The sequence below is a fragment of the Chelonia mydas genome, chromosome 1 (genome assembly GCF_015237465.2).
Source record: "Chelonia mydas isolate rCheMyd1 chromosome 1, rCheMyd1.pri.v2, whole genome shotgun sequence".
Lineage (NCBI taxonomy): Eukaryota > Metazoa > Chordata > Testudines > Cheloniidae > Chelonia > Chelonia mydas.
The window spans coordinates 274004598-274019521 of record NC_057849.1 but is presented as its reverse complement, the minus strand read 5'-3'; the positions used below and the strand labels follow the sequence as shown (position 1 = coordinate 274019521).

The 14924-nt window shown below is 38.5% G+C and overlaps 1 protein-coding gene across 2 annotated transcripts in view; it reads left to right on the top strand.

The window, feature by feature from the left end:
- The window catches only part of TMTC2 (transmembrane O-mannosyltransferase targeting cadherins 2), a 366556-nt gene that overhangs the window by 249742 nt on the left and 101890 nt on the right, over nucleotides 1-14924 (top strand). For both annotated transcript variants that reach the window (XM_037885700.2, XM_043547034.1), the window contains exons 5-7: nucleotides 11674-11759; nucleotides 12898-13082; nucleotides 14658-14736. In XM_037885700.2, coding sequence (XP_037741628.1) covers nucleotides 11674-11759; nucleotides 12898-13082; nucleotides 14658-14736 — 350 coding nt within the window. The remainder of the gene's footprint in view (nucleotides 1-11673; nucleotides 11760-12897; nucleotides 13083-14657; nucleotides 14737-14924) is intronic.

The window sequence follows — 14924 nt, the reverse complement described above, 5'->3', positions numbered from 1 at the left end:
GAGACCTATATGTTTTTCTCTACTGTATGGGACAGTAATTTTCACAAGTAACCCTGAGAAGCAGAACATATTTAAGGACCTAACCATTCAGCTACAAGTTTCAGTCTTTGAAATGAAAGCTACTGTTTAACAGTACCTGCTCTGGAACTTTAGCCACAGTCTATTTAAACTTAATTTACCAAATTCCTCCCTCAGTGTGTGTCCTATCCAGCGCACAAGTTATGTGGTCTGCTGGGGCACATAAACTGCTCACATATCAGCTCTCTTTATTCAGGGAAAGGTCAGCCCAAAAGCACCAAAAATCAATACGACCATCCACAGCACTAGGAGGAGTAAAAAAGGGCAAAAAGAGTAAAAAGCTTCAGCTTCAGCAGGGTGGAGGCCCGCTCCTTAGTTTCTGCCCTGTGCCCCAGTGAGTCTAATGCCAGCCCTGTCTGCCACCTTTTTGTCCACTTATCTGCACTGCCCAAGTGAACATCAGACAAGTAGCATTTGCCCTACATGGCTGAAGTCACAATGTGGAGGGGAGAGAGGAGGCTTTACTCAGTGTATGCCAGAGTGGGCTCTGTGAAAATCTAACTCTCTGAGTAGTCCAATTTGAAATCAGTGGAACTACATATAAACAATGGAGATACAATGGAACAAGAGTAAAGGTGGAAGAATCAGGCTGCACCAAATAAGTGTCTTATATTAACAAGCAAACAGGCTCCAAATAAGTGTCTTAGAATAGCAATCCGTATACAAGAGAGATCAAACTCGTTTGGTAATGTATCAGATACAGTTAGACTGAAAAGTGTAATGAGTATTCCACAAACGTGCATTTATCTCACTCACAGATGCTCTGCCTTTATTTTGTACTTGATCAGATTCTGCCCACTATGCTCACAAGGAGGAGTAGCTTGCTCCTTGAACAGTGCCACTGACTTTAATGGAATTACTCAAGGATTAACTACTATGCAACTTGAGTGAAGGTGGCAGAATGTTGACACGCTGTTTTGCATTTTAAATTATTTCCTAATGCTGAAAAAAGAGTGATGTACCATTTAATGTTAACGACTTTAGGTTAAAACAAAGCAAAAATTAAAAGCAAACAATACAATGCAAAACAAACAAAGGCTTCTAACCTGAATTTTATACTGCAAGGTCAAGCAAAGTAGGGGAAGTTTTCTGTTAACGTTGACAGCTTAAAGATCCATGAGCGATGTCATTTTGTGTGTGTGTTTGTGGAAATAGTCTGCTACACATGTGTACTTTGGTAAGCAGTCTGATACTGTGAACATATTAATTAAGCGCTCCAGCATAGCTGTATTTAGTGTTGACAGTGCATCTCCATGCATGAATTATCACTTGAGGAGCACGTACAGAATAAAGGAAAATTTAACTCCTAAATAACTCCAAGGGGGAAATGACAAAATTTACTAATTATTCCGACAGTTCTCATCAGGTAGCCTCTCATTCTGGATAATTTATTAAAGTTTCCCACAAATATAAGCCTCATTTAAAAAAAAGTTGAATTGTCCATTCAATTTAGACAATTAACTGAAGAAATCAAAAGTGGATTTGAAAGGGATGCATTGTCACAATACATTCAAATAACTTTCATTTCCTTTTTTATTATTATTGGTTTGGTTTGGTTTTACTTAACAGTGGTTGGAAGTTAGTAAAAGGGCCAAAAGTCTTTTGTGTGTCTGTCTTACTGCATTCACTTGGAATGCTTGAACTTGTTCTACTTCATCCAGCAGATTTCAAGTACTTTAATTTCTATGCTCTCAAAGGCAAGTTTGCGTTATGAAGAATGAAGTTTTTCTTTCCCTAGGGAAGTAAAAAGAATGGATGCAAATCTAATGCCTGCAAATTGTGCTGTTCTAGCACTGGCTCACAATCTGCTTGATACTTTGTACTGCAGCTGCTATCTCCCCGCGCATCTTCTCCCACAAGGTTATGACTGGTGTACAAAGGCTTGATCCACTTGTATCCTGGCCATCTGAGAAACTGCCTTTCTTTCTGTCATCTGTCCCGGCTGCTGAGGGAATATTAGTTAGTGGTAGCGATGAATGAACTAATGTGCAGTTTATTCTGGATATGGTCTTTAATTCAAGAACTTTCTTCCTCCCACTAGAAATTTACTGACTTAGAGCAAAGGTGCCTCTCTTTCCTCAGGCATTTGTTATAAATGGTGCAGAGGAAGTGGTTGTGTGGGAGCACATTTAAGAAGGGAAATTAGTTGATGGTTGGGGAAATTATCTCCCCCTCTCCCGCACCTTCCACTTCTAAAAGGAAAAGTTGGGAGGGGGAATGATGAGTGGAACTATCTCTGTATTTGTTAAACCTCACGCATGGGTCCTGTACTCTTCAGAGGGGATATTTTTAAATACCTGCGATGAAATAAAGCATACTAAGTATCCAATCATAATATCAAGCTGATTTCCCCCCTACCAAGTCAAATCAGAATGGACAAAGTCTCCTATATTTAATGGGTTTCCCCTCTGAAAATGAAGAAACAACCTCCCCTCCACAATAAAACAGTGTTTAAATAATTCATAAAAAATTAAATAGTCAACCCAGTGTTAATCCTTTAGAGGCTTGGTAATTCGTGGGTATATAGGAATTGGCTGTTTTCAAAGGAGTTTGAGTAGCCACTGTAAAAGGAATAATGGACTCAACTTCTACTTCCGCTATTGCTGGTTTCTGACCTCTTCTCAGGCCAGGAACCAGGGGAGGGGAGGTGGGTTGCATCGTGTGCTGAGGTCAGGGACAGGAAAGAAGTGGCTTGATACCAGTCTTCCACATGAGGCAAGTATACTTATTCTCCTGGTTTTAAAAACACTATAAGCCTCAAAGAGGGTGTGGTCTTCGATTGGTGCAGAGCTGAAGGATTCTAGCCTCAGCCTCATGGATCTCAGTTTTTCCACATGATGTCTCTGCCCAGGCTCTGTACAGTGGTCTAGGTCCCCTTCTTCCCATGACTATGGAAGCTTAGTCATACTCAATGGCTGAAGAGTGCTGTTGCTTCCCAGCATCATACTTCATCACAAACATGGCTAATTTCTTAGGAAGGAAAAACTAATAATTCTCAAATTTGTTGTAGTTCTGTTCCCAGCTCTGCCACTAATGTACTTCCTTGGCAAGTCCCTTCGTACCTACCTATCTCACAGGTAGGAATGTTAGGAGGTTTAATTAATCATGGTTTTAAACTGCTTTGAGATACTCTAAAGGAAAATGTTAAATACCCATTGGAACCTTAATCACTGTGTAACAAAAACTTCAATTTAAATATATTAACCAACCTGAAGAGAGAGGATTTCACAATTATTAATTCAAATTGCAGAAATCCGTAGTCACCTGAGTCTTGAAATAATAAGAAGGAACAACTAGAAGATTAGCTCAGCGGATCCAGATACACTTAAAATTAGTGCCTTATTTCTAGTCTGAATTTGTTCAGCTTCAGCTTCCAGCCATTGGTTCTTGTTATGATAGCTCCTGTGTGTAAGACATTTATAATTTATAACTGATATGTTCTTTAACAGGAAACCATCAGCCCTGTGAATTAATAACTGTAATATATAGGCAGCAAAATGTTTGGTTATCAAAAAAAAATTAGCAAGCATAACATAATACTTGAGCGTTTATATTGTTCCATCAAATTTTTCTTTGGGTATGTCTACACTAAAAAGGTAAATTGACCTATATTAGGTCAACAGCCATTGCAATAATTACTGCTGTGGTTTATGTCCACACTACCCTCCTTGGGTCGGGTGGTGCGCATCCTCACCAGGAGCACTTCCACCAACTTAAGGGGGGCAGCATGGGGAGCTGAGTGCCTGGTCTACCCCACAAGCTCTCAGACTCCCAGTGGGCTGCCTCCCCCGTCCACTCCCCATTCCCCACTGGGAGCGGGTGGAAAGCTGCACAGGGCTTCTCCCCTACCGTTCCTCACCAGGAATGTGGGGGGAAGCCAACAGCCAATTGACAAGTCAGCCAATAGCCAATATAAGTAATGCAGTCTACGCAGACACTGTGTCGCACTAACAACACCAACATAAGCCTTACGCCTTTCATAGAGGTGGGGCTATTATGTCGGTGTAGTAGGGCACTTACATCGGTGGGAGGAAGGCTGTAATGTAGACACTGACATAATTAGACCAATGTAAGTTGCTTTACGTCGACCTAACTATGTAGTGCAGACCAGCTCTTAAACAAATAGGTCTTCTCTGGCTTTTCCAAATTACCACAATTATTAAAGATCCATTATTCATTTTCCATGTCTTGTCTGCAACTCAGCAACAATTATTTGACAATCATCCTGCAACTCAAATAGGGCCTTAAGTAGTGTCAATTTATACTTCCTTAGAAGTAAACAAAACATATACCTGCTACTATTGGGAGCAGCTGCATGGAAGAAGGTACTCAGTGGAGGTCGTTCCAGCCCAGTGGTGAATTAAGCTCCATAGCCCCTTTTATTCCCCATGCCCTCCCACCACACAGTGGAAAGACTGGAGAGCCATGGGCCCATCTGCCTCCTAAAGGGAGCTTTTCGTGGACCTGAGTTTTGAGATGCAGAGCGGTGGTAACATCTGCACAGCTATCCAGAATCCTGCACTGGTTCCATTGCCAAGGGAGCAGCCATATAGTAGCAGAGGCAGAAACAGGATTTGTGCCTTAATATAACAGCTGTCCATTCATTCGCATAATGATGTAATGGAATACTGGAGCTGCACGCATTCTGAATAATAGGAGCAACTCCCACATTCAAGCATCTCCCACATCTAGCAGAGATGTTATGCTCAAAATACTATGTTGCACAACTTTGCTCAAATAATTTTAGGAGCTGGAGAGATGATGAGGTAGTGATTAGGATCTTGATCTGGGAGACCCTGGTTCACTTCCCTGATCTATCACAGGCTTCCTGTGTGATCTTTGGTAAAGTCACTTAGTTCCCTATTGGTAAAATATGGATAACAGCACTTCCCTGTTTCATAGGGGTATTGTGACGATAAATCCATTAATGTCTATGAAGCACTCGGATACAATGGTGATGAGCACCTTATAAATTCCACAAGGAAATAAACAATACTGCCTTCAGAGTAGGGCTTTAATAATCTGCAGTGAATAAGGCCTGGGCCACATATTGAACAATGAGGATAAAACAAAATATTCTATATTCATTCTGCAAGCACTATCCATCTTGTGCCCTAAATGAGGCAGGAGTGCTGTGCAAAAATTAGTGTGTGATCATGTCACTGAACTGTATCATAAAGCATAATCACAAGAGGGTCAAATTAAGGTTCTCCTTCGAGTAATTGTCCATATGCATGGTCCAGCTGTTGGTGTGCATGTGCCCCGGTGCTCAGGACCAGAGACTTTTTGGCCAGTAGTATTCGTAAGGCGTGCCTGTCCCCAGATGCTCCTTGTGCTCTCCACTGAGGGCATATAAGGGCAGGGAATGCCTACCTCCATCAGTTTCGTCTCAACCACCTCCTGCATTGTGACAGATCATTGGTGGTCCAGCGTATACATCAGCCTCCTAGAACTCAAGGAGAGTCTGCAAGGTTTTTATCAGCAACATCAAGAATCAGCACATAATAATGGTGGAAATAATGCAAATAATGATGGAAAATACAACCACCATGTTCTACAACAATCAAAGAGGAGCAAGATCTTCTTGCTGTATCAAGAAGCAGTCAGATTGTGGAACTGGTCACTCTGACATCAAACTTCCCTCTCAGCTGTCAACATACCTGCCCTGCAGACCTCCCTAGCAGACAATCTGAACAGACATATCTCATTGAATCACAAAAGGGAGATCAAGGACCACATTCTTCATCACTTTCAATGAATGGGGCCACCCCCTTATAGAATTGTTTGTGACTTATTTTGCCTCAGGAGAAGTTCGAGCCCAGGTGCCCTGTCTGATGCTTTTCTTGTCCCATGGATGAGGGACCTTTTATATGCTTTCCCTCACATTCCTCTAATTCCCAGAGTACTTTGCAAGGTCAGACAAGACTCCACCAAACATATTGATAGCCCCAGCCTGGCCAAGAGAGTTTTTGTTCCCAGATGTCCTAAGGCTGTCCAAGGCCCAACCCTGACACTGGACTTGCTGTCATAGTTCAAAGGGAAGGTGCTGCACCCAGACCTCAGGTCTCTGCACCTCACAGCCTGGCTGCTGGATGGATGTCTAGCCTAGAAGTTTCTCCAGTCAGGGATATTTTGGTCAAAGCAGGAAAGACTCCACCAGACACACCTCGTGAAATGAATGAGATTCTCCCACAGATCTTGGCTGAGGTCACTCCTCCCTCATGAAGCACCTATACCAGTAATGTAGGAGTGCCTGCTAGAGCTGAAATAATCTAATCTCTCTGAGTTCTCTTAGAATCACCTGGTGGCAATTTCATCGTGTCATCTGCCTGTTGACAGCCACTCTGTCTTCTTTTACAGACCTGAGATTCATAAACATTTCATGAGAGACTTTCCACCTGTTCAGGGGCCTCATTTCCTCTTAGGGCTTTAATCTAGTACTTCCCATGCTTATGGGGCTTCTATTCAAACCTATGGCGTCATGACCCTTTTACATCACTCCACAAAAATCTTCATGGCAGACCCCTCTCCCCGCCAACACACATGATTGTCTTCCCTGTCTTCCTCAGGACTCATCCAAAGTACTTACTCAAGGTGGTCATGGAATTCCACCTAAATCAGCAAATCCACCTATCTGTGTTCTTTCCTCATATGTGTAAGATAGAAGCGGCCCTCCACCCTTTGAATGTCAGAAAGCCTCCAGTATTTTATCTGCAAAGAAGAAAAACCATTCTGATCTTGTCCAAAGCTCTTTGTAGCGTAGTTGATGGACTGAAAGGCAAGGTCGTGTCTTCACAAATTCAAGAATCTTCTCAAAATGGATTTCAGAATGTGTGAAATGTTGTTATGACATAGCAAGAAGAGACCCACCTGCAGGGTTGAAAGCTCATTTCACTCGAGCCCAGAGAGCTTCATTAGCTTTCCTGAACAATGTCTCAGTCCTAGACATATGTAAAGGCAGTGACCTAGTGCTCTGTTCATACGTTTACCAAGCTCTTACAGAAGCCTCCAGCTTAGATGCTGGTTTTGTTAATGCTGTTCTCTAGTCCCTTCTTTCATAGACATCCCATAGTGGAATGTGCATATAGATAGCCACTTGAAGGAGAATGAATAGTTACTTACCTTTGAGGTATGTTGTCCATATGTACATTTCACAACCCCCTCTCCATCTCCTTGACCTCGGTGTCCTCTCACTTTATATTTTGTAGTTGAGAGGAAACTGATGGCACTAGGCGCACCCTACCCTTAAATGCCCTTGCCAGACAGCGCAAAGAGCATCAGGGTGCAAGCTAGCTGTATGGCTACAGCTGGCCAAAAAGTCTACAGACTTGAGTGCGAGGGCACATGCATACCAATAGTGGAATGTGTATATGGACAACACATCTCAAACTCCAGTTTCTGAATGGGTAAGTAACTTGGCATTTCCTAACTTTGGAGTGCTTGACTTTGCAACCTGCATGTTCTTTTCACGTGTCTTTTTTTTGTATGTAATAATACAGAGGTTGGATGAGAGTGAGCATTTGTAATGTTTGTGTATATGCCTGTTTATTTTGTTCATGCATGAGGTAAGAGCTGATTTTTGTACTGAAGACAGAAATAAGCCTACCTCTTAAGCTCTGCTAATACCAGTGCCATTTCAGGAAGACAGTGATAATTGTGCCATCCTGCAAGTCAAGTGTTTAAATTACTTTTTCCAATTTCATGAAAGCATTATTCTCTTAACTGTTTATCTATTTAATTAAATATTTTTATCCTCATTTTTGGCAGTGATCCAGGCTGGTTATCTTTCAAAAACAGTCCCAAAAAAGTGTGACTTAATTTTATTCAACTAAAAAATTTATTTTGGGAATTTTTCTTGAAATCCTTTCTTGATTTTGTTTAAATTGAATCTAGAACTAGATGCACATAAATCTACTCAGTCTCATGCTCTCAGAAGCCACAAGGAAAGTAATAAAGTGTCAGAGGTCAATCAGAGCCAATTTCACATAGGAAAAGAGATAGTTTAATGGCTGATCAAGGTTCTCTAGGTCATATACATCCGTTTTTCATTTTACTGAGACTCATACTAAAACAGAAATAAAAGTCTAATTATTTATTGGAAGTCAATATTCAATCTCACACCCACACAGCTTGTTGTATCTATATGAACTTTAAATAGCTAGTGCAACAGCTGCAAAAAGGTGTTTGTGTACTGAATGAGAAAGGGGAAAAAACTGAAACCATGTAGCATAAAATAATTAATCCGAAGTGCTAGTACTAAAGCATGCAGTAAAAACAGGGAATTACTTCAGTAGTAGTGACAAATAAGTGTGTTTTTAATCCAAATGGTACAAACATCATACCAAAGTAATTCATTATATTCAAACTGAACAATTAATCCGTAATTTTCTCACTATGCAAAAACAATAAGAATTCATAACAGAGCTTCCTCAAGCACAGAGGTTTATAAATCCAAGGATTTAAAAATATAGGAAAAACAAATGCAAAAGGCATGATGACTTAAGAATTCATAAGAGATCATGTAACACTTGTTCTTGATGTTGGTGTTCTATATTAGTGATTATTTCATTGAACTAAAAATCTCATAATAATAAGAAGTTTTTAAGGACAAGTGCTATATAACCAAAGCTTAACAGGGAACAAAACTAAAATTCTAGAAGATTTATTATCTATGTGTTATATTATCATTGCTGAATCTACTTGGAAGTCAGTGGGCATGCTACTAAACTTAAAAAGTGACCTTGTATTTAAAAATAAATATTTAGAAATCAAGAGTCTTTTAGAATTCAAGTCATATTCATTTTTTCCCCCCCCGATGGAACAGAAGTAACTTTTGTAATATCTTTTTATATGCAACCACTGTGTTTCTTTAAGCAAACACTAGACATGAAAGTTGCTCTGTCATTGACTCAAACTACAGTATGTGGGAACTACAAATAAGCAGCCTTGATACTGTGAGTGATTTGAGCCACTTAATACTAGATTATCCTGAAAACATTAGGGCAAAAGTGAGGCTGGCTGGTGCTGATGAAGAGACAGTAAAGATAAAAGGCAAACACAGAGTATATCTCTCCATAAAGAAGAGACTGCATTTGCTCTCCTCAAGTTTAGTAATCTTTCTCAGTGAAAATTATTCCCCCTTGTCTAGGATTTAGAATTTAATATTTTCTCTCTTAACTTTCATTTCATAAGGAATGCATATATGCAGAGGACTCTTATGCTCTTTCTGTCAGGGTGTTTATTCTTTAATGAGTGTGCGTGTGTCTTCTGGCTGCAGTGAAAAGGATTTTGTTGTTGCTTTATTGTTTGTCTGTTTTTTGTTTAAAACAAAGCCCTGGTGCCTTTCTTTACTCCCGAAAGAGCAAACAGCAAAAGTTCTTTAAAAATTAATCATAATTCCGCTTGAAAAGAGACATATTTTCATGAGAACTGTTAATCTCTTAATACAACTGGAGCCAGAAAGAGGAGATTGTGTTTATGCCTGTTTGTGTGTAATTTATCAGATATTCAGTAATACCAAGAATAAGTTTCTGTGCTCACAGATGGCAGGGAAGTGCAAGTTCTTTCTGTTTATGCCCTTATTGTCCCTAGGTAAATAGCATCTGAGAACTGTTTATAGTCCTGAATCGGCAAAGCACTTAAGCGAGTACTTAAACTTTTAATCACATGTGCAGTACCATTAACTAAAATGTATTTGTATAATACAGCAAATTTCAAAAAAATATTAATTTGAATTTTCTAAGCTTTTTTTGTTTTCTTGTGAATTAAATCTCCACTATCATATTAAATGTAGCATTTTTTGGATGTTCATTTATAAGTCAGTCAGATAAGGTGTATATTATAAGTTAGCTGTGCATTTATCTGTTCTCTTGTGCACACATATATTTAAAGAAACTTCCTGTAATGCATAGTCAGTACCCCATTGTCAGGCAATCAAAACCAAGAAAAAATAGTTGGCCCTAATAAGAAGAGCTGGTCAAAAAATGAAACAACATTTTGAAAAGATTGATTTTTAATTTTTTTTTATTATAATGTGTCATTTGATGAAATTTTTAATCAATGTAAAAAAAAAATTAGATCCAGTTATAAAGCACATTGGAAAAACCACTAATAATGTGAAATAAATACCCAGTATTTTAATTGTTAAAATCCAATTTCAAAATTTCATCATAAATCTAATTGTAGAAAATTTTGACTCGCTCTGTTAATGAGGGTTGTGTCCAAGATGTCATGCCAAGTTTCAAATTACAGACGTCAGCTACTTTTTCTGCAAGCCTCTATTCAATTCTAGTCATATCTTGAAAATAAAATAAATGAAAAATAGGAAAAAGGTATTTCCCCCACTCATCTGCTAGCTTAACTCAAAAAGGGGCTGACTGGATTTTGCTCAAACTGTCGTAAGGGGGGGAAATCCTCTTTGTATAGAGATCAAACATGACTCATCCTAATGTGTTCATTTTGAAAAGTTATGAGAACATAAAAATGAGGGGAAACAGGAGAAGTGTTCTAAAATGGACAAACCGTTTTGCAGCCTAAACTGTAACGACCACTCCATTAGTGGTTGAATAATGGTTAAATGGTTGTACGAGCAGGGGACATGTCTTAGCAGAACAAGGTCACAATCCTTTTTGTGCTACGCTAATATCAGTAATTAATCATAAGATATTTTTTAAAAAATCTTAGTTTTAAACATATGCATCCATTCATTTAAAACATCCTTTTAGATCTGCAGGGATACTGAAAAGCTTTGGGGGAACATTCATTTGAATATAAAGCTATGAATTCATGTTAACAATATACATGGCACTTTTTCTTAATTTTCCACAAACATTCACAGATATAGTGTGTGTGTGTGTCTGTCTGTCTGTATTTAATTCAAAAGAATGTTTTTTGAAAGCAAAAGTTCAGTTAATACGCATGTATGTGTTCCCACGGAAGTTAGTCCTGAAGGATTCACACGTCAGTCTCTTTAATATACTTTCTCCTGTTACTAAAGGTTGTCATCCAACCGCAGGGTAGAAACAGCAGCATGTGAGCTAGGTGACCAGTCACACACAATCATGAATATTCTAACCAAATAGCTCAGATAACCTATAGGCTGAAATATATTTTTATAAATTGGTTGATGACAAATTTTGAATAACAAACACATTCGTAACATTCAGGTCCTTTCCAGTCATGAAAAGAAAAAAATGAAAGATTTAGTGCAAATAGCTCACCAACCTCTATCTGCATTAAAAAAAATTTAGCCCTAAAAAATCTCTCATGCTCTTGAATGTATAAATGAATCACCATTTTCCTAGGAAGCTGACACTGCTGCATTTTAGTAAGCGTGTAGGCAAAGGTATATGAATGCTCCTGACACCTATGAATTAATCCTATTTTTTCAACCATAATAATAATGTTAGTATTTGCGAGTAAGCATTTTATTTATTTATTGCTTCTCTGAAATACAAATCGGTATATTTTCCTTTTGTTACCTTAGTTTTGTTTTTAATATTTTCATTTCCTCTGGGGTGATAGAACACTGCTCTGGTTTTAAGGTAGTCTTTTACAGTAAATTTCTATCTCCTTCTTTTTTTTTTCCTGATACAGAGGATTACTGCTGCAGGAAAACAGCAGGTTTTCAGAAGCACTACACTACTATAAACTGGCAATTGGTAGCAGACCCACATTAGCTTGTAAGTAATTCAGTAGCTTTTTTTACATTTCTTTTCTTCCCTCATCTTTGAACTATTATAAAGCTAGAATGAGAAGGATAACATGCGCTGTATTTAGACTTGGCAGAATTTTTTTATATATATAATTTCAATGGATAATATCAATGTTTTATTTTTCAGCATTTCTTCAATTTTTATCTATTTTAAATTTTCACAGTTGTGGGAAATAATGGGGGGCTAAGACAGCAATTATTTAATGACAGTAGATGTTGACATTCAAAATGTTAAAGCTTTATAACCATTAAAAGAAATTTTCAACATCACACATATCACCATGTAGAAAGTAAATAGCCTTTTTTTTATCAACAAAAATCTAATTGTTCCAAGCCTAGATATATTATAAAGTAGTATTCCACGAACCACATTAACTGTGAGAAGTCATGCATATATGGACAGTTGTATTTAAGGAAATTTGTTCTCAATATTAAAATGAGAGGGAGAAATTTATTTTACTCTTCAGTGAGCTGCAAAACAATCACTCTGTTGTTCAACATCTGCTCTCTGATAGACAATGGGCTACAGAACTGAAAACAATGGCACAATCCCATACCATTCAAAAGAATGGGCTGGTGAGCCATGGACACTGTGACTAAAATATATGACATTGATGTTTGTTTTCTGATAGCCAGTCTCTGACTTTAAGGCATGTGGTGAGTCAATAATACAAAGTTTTTGGAATTCCTTATTGGGACAATCTTCCACTAGTAAGATTTGTTGTTTATTGCCGGTGACTAATTCCAATACCGTACCAGTAGACTCTAATTGCAGGTTGTTGAGTCTGTTTGGTATCCCCTTGATTTAATGCATTAATTTATTTATGTATTGGAGGCAAGGTGGCTCACGTTTTCTTTTACTTAAAAAACAAAACAAACAAAAAAAAACGTCTGCCCAATATTATGTTTCTAAGAAAACAACAGCCAACCTTCAGGGGAAGTTCTATGGCCTGTGTTGTGCAGGAGGTCATACTATGTGATCACAGTGGTCCCTTCTGATTTTATAATCTGTGAACATGAATATCTTTTGGTTTAAAACGATAACAGGTATGATGACATAGTGGAACCCCGCTAAAACATGTAATATTTGTTTATTCCCCTAACAGCTGCCTATTTAAATACTGGTATTATCCTGATGAATCAAGGAAAGACTGAAGAAGCCAGGAGGACGTTCCTGAAGTGTTCAGAGATCCCTGATGAAAATTTGAAAGATCCTCATGCTCATAAGAGCTCTGTTACCAGTTGCCTTTATAACTTAGGAAAACTCTTTCATGAACAAGGACATTATGAGGTGAGGACCCAATTTTCCCATCCCATGCAAACATCAACACTACCCCTCCCAACCCCACAAAAAAGTCCTTATAATAAATAATACCCATCATTTATATACAGTAGCACCTTTCATCAACAATGTCAAAGTGCTTCACAAATATTAATTGATTAAGCTGCACAAATCCCCTGTGAGGTCGGTGTGGGAAAGTATTATTCTTCAACAATTTACAGAGAGGGAGGCAGAGCTGCAGAAATGTTAAATGACTTATGCAGTGATGCATAGCAAAATAGTGTTAGAACCAGAATGAGAACCGATCAAATCTGGGACTTTTTGCTTTCTGCAGTTTGCTCTGTTTCGTGAGATTGTTGTCATAAATGGCTGAAGTATATCTGAAGCCACTGGGGAGTGTGTATTAAAGATGGCCTCTGTGCCTGAATAGCAAAAGATGAGAATCTGTTACAGCCCCAAATAGGGAGTCCATGGCTCTTTAGCTCAATCTGCTTTGAGCTCTGGAGGTCCCCAGTGGTTCAGCCGCTGGTGAGTCAGCAAAGATAGCAGCCATCATATATACAGATGAAAAGACCTCTGATAAGTATTTTGCCTACTGGAGATATACTGAGAGCTTGGTTGGATGGGTGGGGATGTTTTGGTTTTGTTATGCTGTTCCTGTCCAGCCAGACTTACTTCAGAGTGGTAGTTGCATGAGGCTGTGATCCATGTAACTGACTGCAACATATAAACTCTGCTACTTACGATTAAGTACACACATGCTCTTTCAGACTCCCCTACATCCAGCTTCCTTTTTCAGCTCTATCAAATGGCAGTGATTAATGTGTTAGATTTTTATGTCTGCATTTTAACCAATCTGTAAAGATAAGAGAGCAGCAACATACTATATGGCTGTGCTGTGACTGCACTTAGAGTACTATGTTGGTTATAAAAATCTGTGGATGGGCGTGGTTTTCAAAGGATAAATAAATGACAGGTCTCTTCCCGGGGTACTTACCTTCTAAAATGGACTTTACATGGTCATGCAGTTATGTTTTCCAAAGGACTGTTACTACTTACACTGAACAGTATGCATCTCCAGTGTGCCTGCTGAATGAAACATTAGTATGCGATCATGCAATTCAAGTATATAACATCATGCATATGCACAAGAGCACACAGGAACCTTAATTTTGGCATTTCCCGACTCCTGAGTGCTCCTCCTTTTTTTCCTCATCCATGTTCTTTCCCATGGAGGAAAGATTCAATAATAGGATCTGGATTCTATTGTTAAGTGATACTAAGCAATGATACTTTATTATTAGGGTGCTTATTGTAACAATCTGATATCAATCTGGGCACTCTGTCAGTCCACAGAATTTTGAATCTGTAACAAGACACGCACGAATGGAAATCATTAAAACTGGTGTTAAGGAACTTCACGTCCCTTGTTGATCCTTTTATAAATGTGATCTTCCTAGTGTATTAGTAATGAAGATATTTATTTCTTTTTTTCATTCTGGGAGGGTAGCTAGTACCTAATTCACATGTGAAAAAGTGCTATTGAAAATGGTGCTTTAGTAATGTTTTTCTTTCCTGTTTCAGGATGCCCTTATGGTTTACAAGGAAGCAATACAGAAAATGCCAAGGCAGTTTGCACCACAAAGCTTATACAACATGATGGGTAAGAGCAATTATAATATTACAGTGATATTCAAGGAGGCAGAGTGAAACTAGAGTACTTAGTCATACAACTGGAGCTCAAGTGATTCAGTTAATTAATAAAACCAAATTAATTTTCTCCAATAGATCTTAACCATAAGTAGGTTCCAACTTCAGAGTTCAAGTAACAGCAGTAGATTTTCTTGACAA